Source organism: Doryrhamphus excisus, linkage group LG17, assembly GCF_037039965.1.
Source record: "Doryrhamphus excisus strain RoL-2023G ecotype Guam linkage group LG17, RoL_Dexc_Guam_v1.1, whole genome shotgun sequence".
Classification (NCBI taxonomy): domain Eukaryota; kingdom Metazoa; phylum Chordata; class Actinopteri; order Syngnathiformes; family Syngnathidae; genus Doryrhamphus; species Doryrhamphus excisus.
This window is the reverse complement of record NC_136373.1, coordinates 11,925,709-11,939,552: the sequence shown is the minus strand read 5'-3', so window position 1 is coordinate 11,939,552 and position 13,844 is coordinate 11,925,709. Positions and strand designations below refer to the sequence as shown.

The window sequence follows — 13,844 nt, the reverse complement described above, 5'->3', positions numbered from 1 at the left end:
CTGTATTGGAAGCTAAAGTGGACAAAGAAAGAGGATCCTTGCCCTTCCTTCGGATTTTGGGGGGAGGATGCCATTCTGCAAGGCTGCGTTGTTCATGTTCAATAGAAGTGGAGACAGTTTGTCAACAAACACTTTGTAAAATTGGCTGGAAATCCATCAGGGCCTGGGCGCCTCCAGATCAGACTTGAATTCTTTGGGAATCAGAGGTTCATCCAATTTGGCAGATATGTCCTTCTCTCCTTCATGGGGAGGAGGAAGGAAGCCTCCAAGAATCAGGTGTTCAGAAGGAACAGCCAAGGAATGACGTACGGGCTAATAATTAGTCTGCAACGTTGCCACCAAAAATCCAGTTGGAGACAAGTTTGTTGGTTTCTTTGGTCTTTTTCCTGATTACGGCGTCGCCACAGCGGATGCCAAGTGTTTGAATAACTTTGGCCACCACTGTAGGATTACACATCTGACAACAAGACATCACTTTTCATAGGAAATGGTTTCATTAGAAAGATGGAGAAGAAAAGTCCCTGGAACTTTGTATTTGACAAGTGGAATCAGGCCGAGCAAAAACCAAAAACATGATCAAAACAAAGTCTTTGAGAGAAGTGAAAACAACATAAATAAAGAATGGTGAGGAATGTTCTCTCTCTAAATGAAAAAAGTGTACAAAATATGCACACATAAAAAGCTAATCAGATATAAAGTCAATACAAAAGCAGATCGTTGCATAGACTCGGTGAGGAACAGACAGGGACAAAAAACGGTACAAAAAGCCTGTAGTGAAATAAAGTGAATGAGAAACATTTTGGGAACATTTTGGCTTTCTAGTAACATTCCACACATCTCCAGAGCCTGAGAACATCCACTTGATGCTCCTCCGCTGTTTGACGGACAAATCACATGTCTTCCCGAGATGATGACGAGGGGTCAGCTGTGACGCCGGCCTCCTCATCGCCGCTGTGAAATGTCACCCATGGATGGAGGAAGATCTGCTCCAGGGTTGGACGCTCATGGGGGTTCAGGCTGAGACACCAGCCAATCAGCTGCCGGCATTCTGTCAAACCAAAGGAGAAGGCTTCGTTCAAAAGAGTGGACGACACAATCATCAGCCCCTTTTCCACTTCAGGCCGGGGAACTTTGTTTCCTGGTAAATGTAGTTCCTGGAACTACCAGGTTCCGATGGCCCTGTGTGGTTTGTGTTTCCGCTACATTTTAAAGCTCAGGCTGGTTGGTCCAAATCAGGTTGATTTCTCCAGTGATGCAGTGGAAATGGAAGTGAAAAAAGATGCTCTCAGCCTTTCACCCATACACAAACAATGCTCCGGGGGCCCTGAAATGGGGAAACTGCGACCTTCACCATCGCCATCACATGACAAGCCAGCAAGTCCGCAACTTAAACTGGCATAACTGCGACTAAAATGACGTCCACATACCACGGAAGAGGAAATGAACTGATTGTAAGATATTACAGTGGTACTGCTCAGTCCAATATGGCTAACGTGGCTAAGAGTGGAAGAACTGGCCCTTTAAAGAGAGCTTGTCTGACCTGCAGAGACACTACGATTGAAGCAGGGCTGTGCTCTCAGGATCTCCTCATCCCGTTGGAATGGGACGTCCCCGCACACCATGTCATAAAGCAGCACGCCCAGAGACCACACGGTGGCCGAGCGGCCATGGCACTGTCCGAGCCGGATCCATTCTGGTGGACTGTATACTCTTGTACCTGGACACAGAGGAGCACATTAGCTGTTGTCACCACAGAGCCTCCAGCACCGCTCACTGGTACAAATTCCTGGTACTGTGGGAACTCTACTTGAATAAGAACTTTGCTGATCACCCTGATTCTGATGGGAACTCACCCTCAAAGTTAGTGTCAATGCCGTCTTTGAGCAGCGCCGCAGAGCCAAAGTCGATGAGTTTGATCTGTCCAGTCCGTAGGTCCACCAGAAGGTTCTCGTCCTTGATGTCGCGGTGGACTACGCCGCACGTGTAGCAGTGGCGCACCGCCTCCAGCACCTGGCGGAAAAAGCCACGCGCTGCCACTTCATCCAGAGCGCCACGCTCTGTGATGTAGTCAAAAAGGTCCTGGCCCAACTCAGGGCGCTCCATCACTAGGAACCAGCCGTCCGCCCGCTCCCACCAGTCCAGGAGACGAGCCACGCCACCAAACGCCTCCCCCACCTTCTTCAACAAGACGATCTCCAGTGGAACAGCGACGTCGCCCTGTTGATATATACTGACATCAATGGCAGCCGCTATGCTTTACAAGAAGCTAGGAGGCTTTTTGTGGCCCCAACTTATTGGCTTTAAATGTGTCTTTGAAAGGAAAAGTACACCACTCACCAAAGAGCCCCACTCAGTCACTCTGTCGCTGCTCACATGTTTCACTGCCACCTGGTTGAACAGCAACATGACATTTCTCTTGGACATGAATAAACTATCTATCTATCTGTCTATCTTATCCATCTCTCTCTCTCTCTCTCTCTCTCTCTCTCGCTCTCTGTCTCTCTCTCTATCTATCTATCTATCTAATTGGTTTCTTCTTCTCAAATGAACTCTTGACTTTGGAGAAAAATAATAAATATATTATTATTAAAAATAATAAATAATATGAGTAATTCCTCGTGAGTGGAAATAGTGTGCAGTATATTTGAGAGTCAAGGGCCTGATGTCCATCCACAACTCTTGGATGAGGGCTACAAGAATTGCATTTGGACTTCAACTCCTGACTCTGCATCTTTGTCCCTGTATTGGAAGCTAAAGTGGACAAAAAGTTTAAAAAAAAACACACTTCATTTTGAAAAATATAGCAAATTATCATATTTTTTCCCGAGCTGTAAAAACAGCTTACATACTGTGTACTCTTATTAATAATTTGGTAAAAACTCAGCCAAGAGTGTATATTTTCCATAAAAAAACAACCATTGACCCTTGCCGACAAGTGAAAAAAAGCCATTACTTACAATATGCACCTTCCAGTTCTTAATAACGTATACATCCATACCTAAACTACAGTGGGGCAAAAAAGTATTTAGTCAGCCACCAATTGTGCAAGTTCTCCCACTTAAAAAGATGAGAGAGGCCTGTAATTTTCATCATAGGTACGCTTCAACTATGAGAGACAAAATGAGAAAAAAAAATCCAGATAATCACATTGTTTGATTTTTAAAGAATTTATTTGCAAATCATGGTGGAAAATAAGTATTTGGTCACCTACAAACAAGCAAGATTTGTGGCTCTCACAGACCTGTAAGTTCTTCTTTAAGAAGCTCCTCTGTCCTCCACTCGTTACCTGTATTGATGGCACCTGTTTGAACTGGTTATCAGTATAAAAGACACCTGTCCACAACCTCAGACAGTCACACTCCAAACTCCACTATGGCCAAGACCAAAGAGCTGTCAAAGGACATCAGAAACAAAATTGTAGACCTGCACCAGGCTGGGAAGACTGAATCTGCAATAGTTAAGCAGCTTGGTGTGAAGAAATCAACTGTGGGAGCAATTGTGAGAAAATGGAAGACCTACAAGACCACCGATAATCTCCCTCGATCTGGGGCTCCACGCAAGATCTCACCCCGTGGGGTCAAAATGATAACAAGAACGGTGAGCAAAAATCCCAGAACCACACGGGGGGACCTAGTGAAAGACCTGCAGAGAGCTGGGACCATATTAACGAAGGCTACCATAAGTAACACACTCCGCCGCCAGGGACTCAAATCCTGCAGTGCCAGACGTGTCCCCCTGCTGAAGCCAGTACATGTCCAAGCCCGTCTGAAGTTTGCTAGAGAGCATTTGGATGATCCAGAAGAGGATTGGGAGAATGTAATATGGTCAGATGAAACCAAAATAGAACTTTTTGGTATCAACTCAACTCGTCGTGTTTGGAGGAGAAAGAATGCTGAGTTGCATCCAAACAACACCACACCTACTGTGAAGCATGGGGGTGGAAACATCATGCTCTGGGGCTGTTTTTCTGCAAAGGGACCAGGACAACTGATCCGTGTAAATGGGAGAATGAATGGGGCCATGTATCGTGAGATTCTGAATGAAAACCTTCTTCCATCAGCAAGGGCACTGAAGATGAAACGTGGCTGGGTCTTTCAGCATGACAACGATCCCAAACACACCGCCCGGGCAACGAAGGAGTGGCTTCATAAGAAGCATTTCAAGGTCCTGGAGTGGCCTAGCCAGTCTCCAGATCTCAACCCCATAGAAAATCTTTGGAGGGAGTTGAAAATCCGTGTTGCCCAGCGACAGCCCCTAAACATCACTGCTCTAGAGGCGATCTGCATGGAGGAATGGGCCAAAATACCTACAACAGTGTGTGAAAATCTTGTGAAGAGTTACAGAAAACGTTTGATCTCTGTCATTGCCAACAAAGGGTATATCACAAAGTATTGAGATGAACTTTTGTTTTTGACCAAATACTTATTTTCCACCATGATTTGCAAATAAATTCTTTAAAAATCAAACAATATGATTATCTGGATTTTTTTTTCTCATTTTGTCTCTCATAGTTGAAGCGTACCTATGATGAAAATTACAGGCCTCTCTCATCTTTTTAAGTGGGAGAACTTGCACAATTGGTGGCTGACTAAATACTTTTTTGCCCCACTGTACTTCTAGTAAGTCCACGTTCCTGTCCATCCGACCTCAAGCTCTGCCTGTTTCCTTTTGCCTCCTCGTGTGCCCCTCTCTGCCTCTTCCTATCCATTCATCCATCCATCCATCCATCCATTTCTCTATATATATATCTATATCTATATTTGCAAAGATGAGTCAATTCCTCAATCATATCAAGTCAAATTCATGCTAAACAAAAAATAATAATTCTTTACGGGCACCTAAGGAAAAGACATGCGCCTTCTCTGGGAAAACAAGACAAACTATCTTTCAATAAAGCACAACCGAAAAGTACATGGCCTTCAGAATAAAAGCCGAATATCGAACTTCAACGTTAACGAATTAGTCGTGTAGAAACATTTGTATCACAATAAGCAGCGCTAATTAGCTCAAATTGTCACAAGTAGTATGTTAACTGTGCCTGGACATTCTTATAGTATAAACTGAGAGAGAAGGCTAAATAAAGTCTAAACCGGAAGTGTTGTTGCTATGTGCGTGCAGCTCGACGACGCACGACCACGTGTTGGGACCAAAACAATATTATTATTATTATTAATAATAATAATTATTATTATTATTATCATCATTATTAACCATCTCTTACGGGCAGGTTGTCGGTCATGCGGACCCCCGAGTAGACGGTACCAAAGCCCCCCCTGCCGAGCACAGACTCCAGTCGGTACCCGTTATCAAACGTTGGCATGTCTTTTTTGGCTGCGAGAGACAAAAGTAGAAGGAATATCAACCAAAGAGAGCAGAAAAACAACGCGTTTGCGGCAGAAATTACTTTTTAAAAGACTAGTTGAATTAAACATTTAGAAAAATACCATAAAACATCTCCTGTAAAAGCAAATAAACACCGACTGTAGTTTGCACGACTCTCTCCACTCAAGCACCTAGCAAAGTCCAAGTCCAAACCGGAGTCAGACATTGCATATCCTTACGCGGCGAGGCTTGCAAATGACATCGTGGACTTTTACTCGGTTAAACATGCGATAAACGACAACAAGCTTAGTTGTGACAGTTACACTGAATTCCAGGCTTTTGTGGATTAAATGGCCCACGAAATCGACGAGTGGGTAAGTGGACTAGTTTTACGTAGTCAGATTAGCGCAGGGATACCTGAAAATGGCCGGCTCACCACTGACGACAGATTGAAATAAAACCAAATCAAAAATAGAAATTGTCACAATACATGTGATTCACGTTTGAACCACTAGATGGTGCTTGGATACAGCGTACCGGTGTCAACCACATCGGCTGAAGACAGGAAGTACTCGTATGTATTTTGTTGGCTAGTTGCAAGCTAGTTACAAGCTAGTTACCAGCTAAGTAAAGGAAGTTCGAGATCAATCCTGTTGTTGTTCTTAATGTTTCACGGAAACATGACATGGTACCAGGAGGAATCCACTTCAAATCATCCAGTTAGATCAACGTCATGGAGAGTGTGAAGCCGCCTGACGCTGTTAATTGGACCGGGAATGTCCACTTTGTGGCGCTCTTTCAAGCAGCGCTTGGTGCTGTATTTGCAGGCCACAGGACTGGATTCTTCTGGAATCTTCTATATTTAATATTCTATATTCTATACAATAGCACCTGGACCGCAGGCTGTGGGGATTTCATGCCTTTGTGTTTTCTGATGGAGCTAAATGAAGCTAAATGGCATTTTGGTGGGACTGAAGTACCATTCCTTGGAGACAAGCTCACCACTGGAAAAAGTGAAAGCAATACTCCAGATGCCAAGACCAGAAGATTAAAAAGGTGTGTTGAGGTTTTTGGGCTTGATGAACTTCCTTGGAAAATCCATTCCACACCCGTCCTTGAAAACTATGTAGCTAGACGGATTGCCCCCCTGCTGTGACATATACCCTTCCCTTGTGTTTATGCATTTTCTGTTACTGCCGCCCTGTTGGTTGGGCCAGTGGTTCGGTATGACGATGTGACTTCCTCACCTCCTTTTTGAAACTCTCCTCCTCCGCTGTGTTTGAGCTGTTGGAAGACTACCAGACACTCTGTCAGGACAAGGTAGGCTCTTCCCATCTTTTCTTCATAAAACAGCATGAGATGACTAACAGCTCGAGCGGTCGGAACAGTATGACTGTGGGAGTCCGCTGGCTGCTGCAGCAGGAGAGCTGCTCCTTGATACTCATCGCCTCCCTCTACAGGTGGGTGCTCACTTCCTGCTGATGGCAGCCTGACCTGACTTGCCCAGCAACTGTCTCCTTCTGCAGGGACCGAGTTCAGGGAAAGTGAGAAGTTGGTGGTGGAGCAGCTTTTCCAGCACGATGCCGTCATACGTCAGAGTCAGGTACCAACCAGCCAGCTACGCCATTTCATATTTCTATATGTTTTCAGGATCCACATGCTTCCCTCCGGCAGCAGCGACCCCTGGCTGTCCTGGACCGAGAAGATGATGCCCGTCTGCTGAAGAACCTGTTCACTCTGATTGGAGCTGATGTCCTTGGGCATGGTCCACCAGGAAGTGGTGACAATGCCGCGAGAATACTTGGATTTCAAGTATGACACAGACGCACGTACAGTCATGGAAAACACCATTAGACCGCCCTTGTTTCTTCACTTGAATGCCTGATACAACCAAAAGTATCAGGCAGGTGTGGACAAATATAATGATGATAACATAAATCATTCATAAGAGATGATATCTAGCAACTTACATGCTTTTCTTCATTTCCAAAATCACTCCTATTCTCACAGGAAGAACTATAACATTGTACTTCCAAAAAAGTAACTCCTCTAGCTGTTATTGTTGTCATGGTTAATTACTATACAGAGTGTACAAAAACACTATTGATACTGCAAACTAGAATTGCTTCAATTTTCCAAAAACATAATTTTAGTGTTTTCAGCTAAGAGTGTCACGATTGGGCTTCACCCCCTCGTGACAGCGTTAGTTTTCCTCTTTTCCTGGTTCATGCCCTTATTTTGTATTTACTTCCTGTGTTGCTCTGTTCTGTTTTCCGTTGCTTTCCATTATCTCCCGCACCTGTTTCCCATTTTCTGTGATGTCTATTTAGTTCAGGTGCGCGCTCCTTTCGTTGTTGGGTCATTGTCACTTTGGACATGTTAGTGCGTTGTGCTGCTGCATTGCATCTCCAATAAATAAATTTTTATCTGCAATTAGGTCCTGTTCTCCGCATCCTGGGGTCGAACCGTAAAGCAATCAAGCCCGACCGTGACAGAATGACCCAACCAAACGATGACCTTGCGGAAATGGACTTCTGGAAGGCGATGGAGGAGGAGTGTGCGCAATTCACTCCAGAGGAGCTGGAGGACATGGTATGGGGCCCAGACGGCACACTGATCCCAATGGCGTGGGTGTACCCCGGACCCAGCGCTGCCACACCGACCCAGCGCTGCCACACCAACGCACCGGCGACGCCAACGCACGTCTCGGCCAGCTTCAGCGAGGCGTCATGTAGTGAAGCCGTCTCCTTCCTCACCTCCATGCGTAGCCCGGGTGCACCGCCCGGCTCACGCTGCTTCCGAGTGCCGTCCTACGAACGAGCGCAAGAAGGCTCCCACTCCACATTAGCACCTCAATCTCCCGGCGCCCTCTTCCGGATCCCTGTTTCCTCCCGTGCAACACGAAGAGGAGCACGGCACACGTTCCCCTCCTGTGCCCAAGCCACGCAGCTCCAAGGTTCCACAAACCCTGGCTCTCGTGTCAAGCTGCGTGGCGTCCCGGATTCCCCCTGTGCCCAAGCCGCGCAGCCCCAGGGGTTCCCAAGACCCAGCTCCCGTGCCAAGAACAGGTATGAAGAGCTTTGGCGTGTCCCTGTGACGTCACAGACAACCAAGAAATATGTCCGGAGTTGTCCGATCTCCCTCCCTCCGTGTACACAGTATTCACAGTATTCACACATTACATGAGGATTTCACTGCATAAATACAGACAATAATTCAGATTTTAGTTCTGCGCATTAAAATGTCTCCTCTCTCGTTAGCGCCTTTTGTCTGGGTAAAATGCATTTGGAAAAGTTAAGTATGTCTTCCAAGTAGGAAGCAGTAGCAATGAATCCACTGGATTTAGCCACTGCATGTTAGCTTGGCCCTTTGCGCTTCTTCACTGACTGTTCAGGCAGGTGAGCTTGAGGCTGTGCGGCCTGCTAGCAAACTGCTAACTGCGAGCACTTAAAGCCTACCTGAGCTGTTGTGATTATAGCAATGGGGTGGTTCTTGTGATGATTAACGTACCTTTTTTCACCAACTGAAGAGTAAATACAATTTTGCTTGTTCACAACTCAATGCAACATGCGAGCCAATTTGGTGCGGTGTATCCGGTTACGTCCTGTCTTCAAAATAAAAGCACACCAGGATCCCATGGCCGAGTCTGCACACCTGAAAGACACGGCAGAACCAGGCCTGGCAGACACGTCCGGTCAGCAACCCACCTCCGGTCCACCCGCCTCCCACCCTCTTTGCCTTTGGACCTTTTGGACGTCTAGGATCCGTCCTGGGGGGCGGGGTACTGTCACGACCCTCGTGAGGATAAGCGGTAGAAAATGAATGAATGAATGAATGAATGAATGAATGAATGAATGACTTAGCAGCTGCTAGAGTTTCCTTTTCACCAATGGCAATTACAGAAAAAGCAAAACAATTCCTGTATTCGAATGGAATTGATGTTTTTAGCATCAAAAAGCAATAACTACACGTCAAATGTATATTTCATATAAGAAAAATCAAATGAGAGCAAAAGCAGATGTTTTTCATATCGGACAGTGGAAATGGCCATTTAAAGGCAATACTGCAGACTGGCCTGTAGGTGGTGCTGTACCTTGGATGGGAAGATCAGATGGAGTAATCATGGCTCAACAACACAAGAGTGTCTGCCAGGCCTGGTTCCGCCGTGTCTTTCAGGTGTGCTGACTCGGCAATTGGATCCCGGCGTGCTTTTATTTTGAAGACAGGACGTAACCGGATACACCGCACCAAATTGGCTCACATGTTGCTTTGAGTTGTGAACAAGTAAAATTGTATTTACTCTTCAGTTGGTGAAAGGTACGTTAATCACCACAAGAACCACCCCATTGCTATAATCACAACAGCTCAGGTAGGCGTTAAACACTAGCACTTAGCACAAGTTAGCAGTTTGCTAGCAGGCCGCACAGCTTCGAGTTCGCCTGCTTGAACAGTCAGTGAAGAAGCGTCATCTGAGGGCTAAGCTAACACGCTGTGGCTAAATCCATTGGATTCATTGCTACTGCTTATCGGGACTGTTGTTCAGCGACAGTCACTTGGAAGACATACTTAACTTTTCGAAATGCATTTTACCCAGACAAAAGGCGCTAACGAGAGAGGAGACATTTTAATGCGCAGAATTTAAATCTGAATTATTGTCTGTATTTATGCGGTGAAATCCTCATTGGGGCGTGAGGTTGTTGTAACCCGGTGTAATGTGTGAATACTGTGTACACGGACGGAGGGAGGGAGGTAGGACAAGTCCGGACATATTTCTTGGTTGTCTGTGACGTCACAGGGACACGCCAAAGCGCTTCATACCTGTTCACGTCTCGTGCAAAATTGTAAAATTGACCAATTCAACTCCTGTTTAAATGGTCAAGCTAAATAAATAGTTTGCTTCATATGATTTAAAAAGTGTTGTCATTGCCACGTGGGTCCATGACCTGCTTGATGCTGGGTAAGATTATGAAAATAGGAAGAATTTACAGAATTTAGCTGGAACCATATATATGTTGCCATGACAACAAACTGTGATGTTAACTTTGTCACCTTCAGTGCTACATTTAGTTTACATACCTGGTTACCTTGGTTACTACTAGTCAGGAGTCATGTTGGACTAGTCCTGCCATGTCTACTAGTATGAGTCAATCAGCTGTTGCACTCAGTGTGAACGTGTGCTGCTGACTCAGCCTGACTGGTCCTGATAGGCCGGCATGGACTAGGAGCAGCCCAGCATAGGTCTGGTCTAGACCTCACATGTCCCAGTCGCTCTATGAGAGGAGGCTGCAGCACTCGTCCACTCTCTCTGCACTTTATTTGGATGTCTTTCACATCATGGACGCTGACAGCACTCTCTGGTAAGAAGGTGATGATGGGGATCATTGGCTATTGGATTGGCTTGCTGCTGGAGATATCTGCTTCTCGGGATACCAAGAGCTTCCCAGGAAGTGGACTTTTTACAATTGTGTTTTTCTTTGTATGTGTGTGTGCAGGTTATTGATATCTGCTAAGAAACAACATGGAGACCTCAGACGACCACAGACTGGTAAGGCAACGTGTGACCATGACTTACTGCTGGTCAATACTGACTTAGGTGCTCACCGTCACGCTGCTCGTTGTTCAGGTTCGACCCAAGGAGGGCTTGTGTTCTTTGCTGCAGATGGCAGGAGCCACCAAAGATGTCTTCACCATGAAGGAGGTAGGGCATCATTTAGAGCGCTCGGAAGACAAAGTTCCCAACATCATGTCATGCTGAAATGTCTTCTTAGGTGATGTTCTACCTGGGTCAGTACATTATCCAGAAGCAGCTGTACGACCAGAAGCAGCAGCACATCGTGCACTGCGGCCATGACGCACTGGGCCGCATGCTGGGTGTCGACAGCTTCTCTGTCAAAGAACCTCGGTGAGACACAGAGAACACTTGGTGATGAAGATGACATCAACGTTGGGTTTCAATCTTCCAGGGTTTTGTTTGCCATGCTCACCAAGAACCTGGTGGCTGTGCCCATCCAAGGTAGGACTTCCTGAGCTGCTGAAGAGACACGCCATGGATTTCATGTCTTTGTGTCTTGTAGAGTTAGATGGACCCACCGGCAGCAGCCAGGTGGAGCATTCAGAGGTCCGCCACATTCCACACCACTCTCACTCAGTGGAAGGAGTAGCTCATGATTGGCTTCTTAGTCCTGTCTTGTTGTGATTGGCATCCAATTAGGAAGCAGGAAGTCGCTCCTCAACACCAAGAAGGAGGCGGAGGAGGAGCCTCAGGAGCAGCAGCACAGGTGAGTAAAGCCTGGATTACACGTCTGGGTGGTCACTATACCCTGGGGGGGGCGCTGTTTCCCACAGCATGACCTCAGCAGTGGTGGGTTATTAGTTGGCTTGTTTGCTTCCTGTGAGCCAACTCCAGCTTTGCTAGCAGCTTTGCTAGAAGGCGAGGGTGTATCTCACACAGGAAACATTAGCATGCAAGGGCAGACTGTCTGGACGTGACGTCCCCCAACCCAAGCCTTTGGATGGGCGGGCCCTCACTAAGCACCACCTCCTAACATGTCATGAAAGGATATGGCTAACCCCCCCCATGACCTGCCCAGGCCCCTCCCACAGCATAGAGGAGGACAAGGAAGAGGACGCATCAGAGGAGGACAAGGAAGGTCCAAAGAGGAGGAGGTCAGACAGCTTCTCCCTGACCTTTGATGACAGCCTATCCTGGTGCGTGATTGGTGGGCTCAGAGGTGGTGGGGACAGACACAGCAGCCAATCATCAGACTCTCACAGTGCAGTGAGTACACACACACACACACCATATGTGCTTTACTGAACCTGTGTGTGTGTGTGTAGTCTGGGAGGTCGGAGGTCACGGCTCCCCCTGACCCCAATTCCGACAGCGACAACTTCAGTGTGGAGTTTGAGGTGGAGTCCGTCGAGTCTGATGACTACTGCGAAGACGACGAGTCCTTGTCTGCAGACAACCAGGTGAGGATGCGACGCTCTTTGGCGGCATAGAACCTTGACTGACGTTGGGATGGCGTCCAGGTGTACGAGGTCACCATCTTTGAGGGGGAAGACGATGACTCCTTTGAAGACACTGAGATCACAGAAGCTGTGGGTCTACACACACATGTGCATGCACAATGTCCTGGTGTGACATTGTGTGTGTGTGTGTGTAGGATTACTGGCGCTGTGATGAATGTGATGGGTTGAACCCGCCTCTCCCAAGAAACTGCCTTCGCTGCTGGACGCCGCGCCAGGATTGGCTGCAGGACACTTCCTGCCCTATGGTCCTGCCCCCAAAGCCAACGGACCAATCAGCTGTGAGAGATGCTGCAGGTGTGTTGAAGTCTGTTTGAGCAGAAATAAGTGATGGTTGACCTTGGCTGATGGATAGATGTCTCATGAAGGTTATGATGCCGAGGATCATGAAGGAGTTGATGTTCCGGATGGGAAGAGAGCAAAAAGTCCGGCTCTCCAGTCGCAGTGCCTCTCTGAGTCCGCCTCCTCTGCTCCCAACTCCCAGGACCTCCTGTCCAGTTCCCAGGCGTCCTCGTCCTCCTGCTGCTCCAGGCAGGAGAAGATGGCGACAAGCGGGTCCCAACCATCCTCCTCCTTCGACTCTCAGGAGCCTCTCCCGTTACCCCCCATCGATCCTCCTCCCCTTCCTGTTGCTCCAGGTGATGTCCCCGAGCTGGAACGCAGCATGTCGGCCGAGTGGCGCCTACCAGACTCATGCCTGGACCCGTGTCTCATCTGTCAGTCCCGACCCAAAAACGGCTGCATTGTCCACGGGAGGACGGGACACCTCATGTCCTGCTACGTCTGCGCCCGGAAGCTGAAGAAGAGGAACAAGCTGTGTCCCGTCTGCAGGCTTCCCATCCAGTCTGTGGTCCTCACCTACCTCGGCTGAGTCCCCCACCCCTCCAGTCCCCACCCTCAGTCCATATTGTTACAAGGACACGCCAAAGCACTTCTTACCTGTTCAAGTTAAGTGCAGCCGGTAAAACTCGGAAGTTCAACTCCTGTTTAGATGGTCAAGCCAATAAATAGTTTGCTTCATATTATTTAAAAAGTGTTGTCATTGCCACGTGGGTCAATGACCTGCTTGATGCTGGGTAAGATTATGAAGATAGGAAGAATTTAGCTGTAACCATATATATGTTGCCATGACAACAAACTGTGATGTTAACTTTGTCACTTTCAGTGCTACATTTAGCTGACATGGGTCCTGGTTACCCTGGTTACTACTAGTTAGTCAGGAGTCATGTTGGACTAGTCCTGCCATGTCTACTAGTATGATTCAATCAGCTGTTGCACTCAGTGTGTACTCCCTGTCGTCCCCATCTGTGATGAGTCCGATGATTGCTGAGTCGTCAGAACTTCTGCAGGTGGCAGGTTGGTGTGTTGTATGAAAAGTCTGCAGTGTAGAGGGCGAAAAGGAACGGAGCCTGGACCGTTCCCTGCGGGGCCCCCGTACTGCAGACGACCGTATCGGACACACAGTCCCGTGTCCTCACATACTGTGGACGGTT

The 13,844-nt window shown here is 47.3% G+C and overlaps 2 protein-coding genes across 4 annotated transcripts; one reads left to right on the top strand and one right to left on the bottom strand.

Annotated features, from left to right (window-relative positions):
- Nucleotides 1-344: 344 nt before the first annotated feature.
- On the bottom strand, nucleotides 345-5,647 carry LOC131137434 (serine/threonine-protein kinase pim-3-like). Its single transcript, XM_058085410.2, has 6 exons — nucleotides 5,445-5,647; nucleotides 5,222-5,331; nucleotides 2,338-2,388; nucleotides 1,854-2,217; nucleotides 1,541-1,717; nucleotides 345-1,048 (listed from the first exon to the last, which is right to left on the bottom strand). The coding sequence occupies exons 1-6, from the start codon at nucleotides 5,452-5,454 to the stop codon at nucleotides 891-893; spliced, it is 870 nt and encodes a 289-aa protein (XP_057941393.2). The 5' UTR covers nucleotides 5,455-5,647; the 3' UTR covers nucleotides 345-890.
- A 3,974-nt stretch (nucleotides 5,648-9,621) lies between these two features.
- LOC131137427 (E3 ubiquitin-protein ligase Mdm2-like) lies at nucleotides 9,622-13,476 on the top strand. 3 transcript variants are annotated; one of them, XM_078797733.1, is made up of 13 exons: nucleotides 9,660-9,691; nucleotides 10,530-10,679; nucleotides 10,815-10,867; nucleotides 10,946-11,020; nucleotides 11,091-11,224; nucleotides 11,286-11,335; nucleotides 11,397-11,440; nucleotides 11,534-11,600; nucleotides 11,913-12,100; nucleotides 12,160-12,294; nucleotides 12,355-12,423; nucleotides 12,489-12,648; nucleotides 12,720-13,476. In XM_078797733.1, the coding sequence occupies exons 3-13, from the start codon at nucleotides 10,841-10,843 to the stop codon at nucleotides 13,220-13,222; spliced, it is 1,452 nt and encodes a 483-aa protein (XP_078653859.1). In that variant the 5' UTR covers nucleotides 9,660-9,691; nucleotides 10,530-10,679; nucleotides 10,815-10,840; the 3' UTR covers nucleotides 13,223-13,476. The 3 variants fall into 3 exon arrangements, with proteins under 3 accessions (XP_078653860.1, XP_078653858.1, XP_078653859.1); XM_078797734.1 differs by lacking the exons at nucleotides 9,660-9,691; nucleotides 10,530-10,679 and adding an exon at nucleotides 9,622-9,639; XM_078797732.1 differs by lacking the exon at nucleotides 10,530-10,679 and having other exon boundaries at nucleotides 9,652-9,691.
- Nucleotides 13,477-13,844: the final 368 nt, after the last annotated feature.

Coding starts and splice junctions, on each gene's coding strand:
- LOC131137434 (XM_058085410.2), bottom strand. Junction 1,718..1,853: donor CATTGACACTAACTTTGAGG/GTGAGTTCCCAT, acceptor CTCTGTGTCCAG/GTACAAGAGTATACAGTCCA. Junction 1,049..1,540: donor CAATCGTAGTGTCTCTGCAG/GTCAGACAAGCT, acceptor TTGGTTTGACAG/AATGCCGGCAGCTGATTGGC.
- LOC131137427 (XM_078797734.1), top strand. CDS start 10,841: ATGGAGACCTCAGACGACCACAGACTG. Junction 10,868..10,945: donor CCTCAGACGACCACAGACTG/GTAAGGCAACGT, acceptor CTCGTTGTTCAG/GTTCGACCCAAGGAGGGCTT. Junction 11,336..11,396: donor GGTGGCTGTGCCCATCCAAG/GTAGGACTTCCT, acceptor TGTGTCTTGTAG/AGTTAGATGGACCCACCGGC.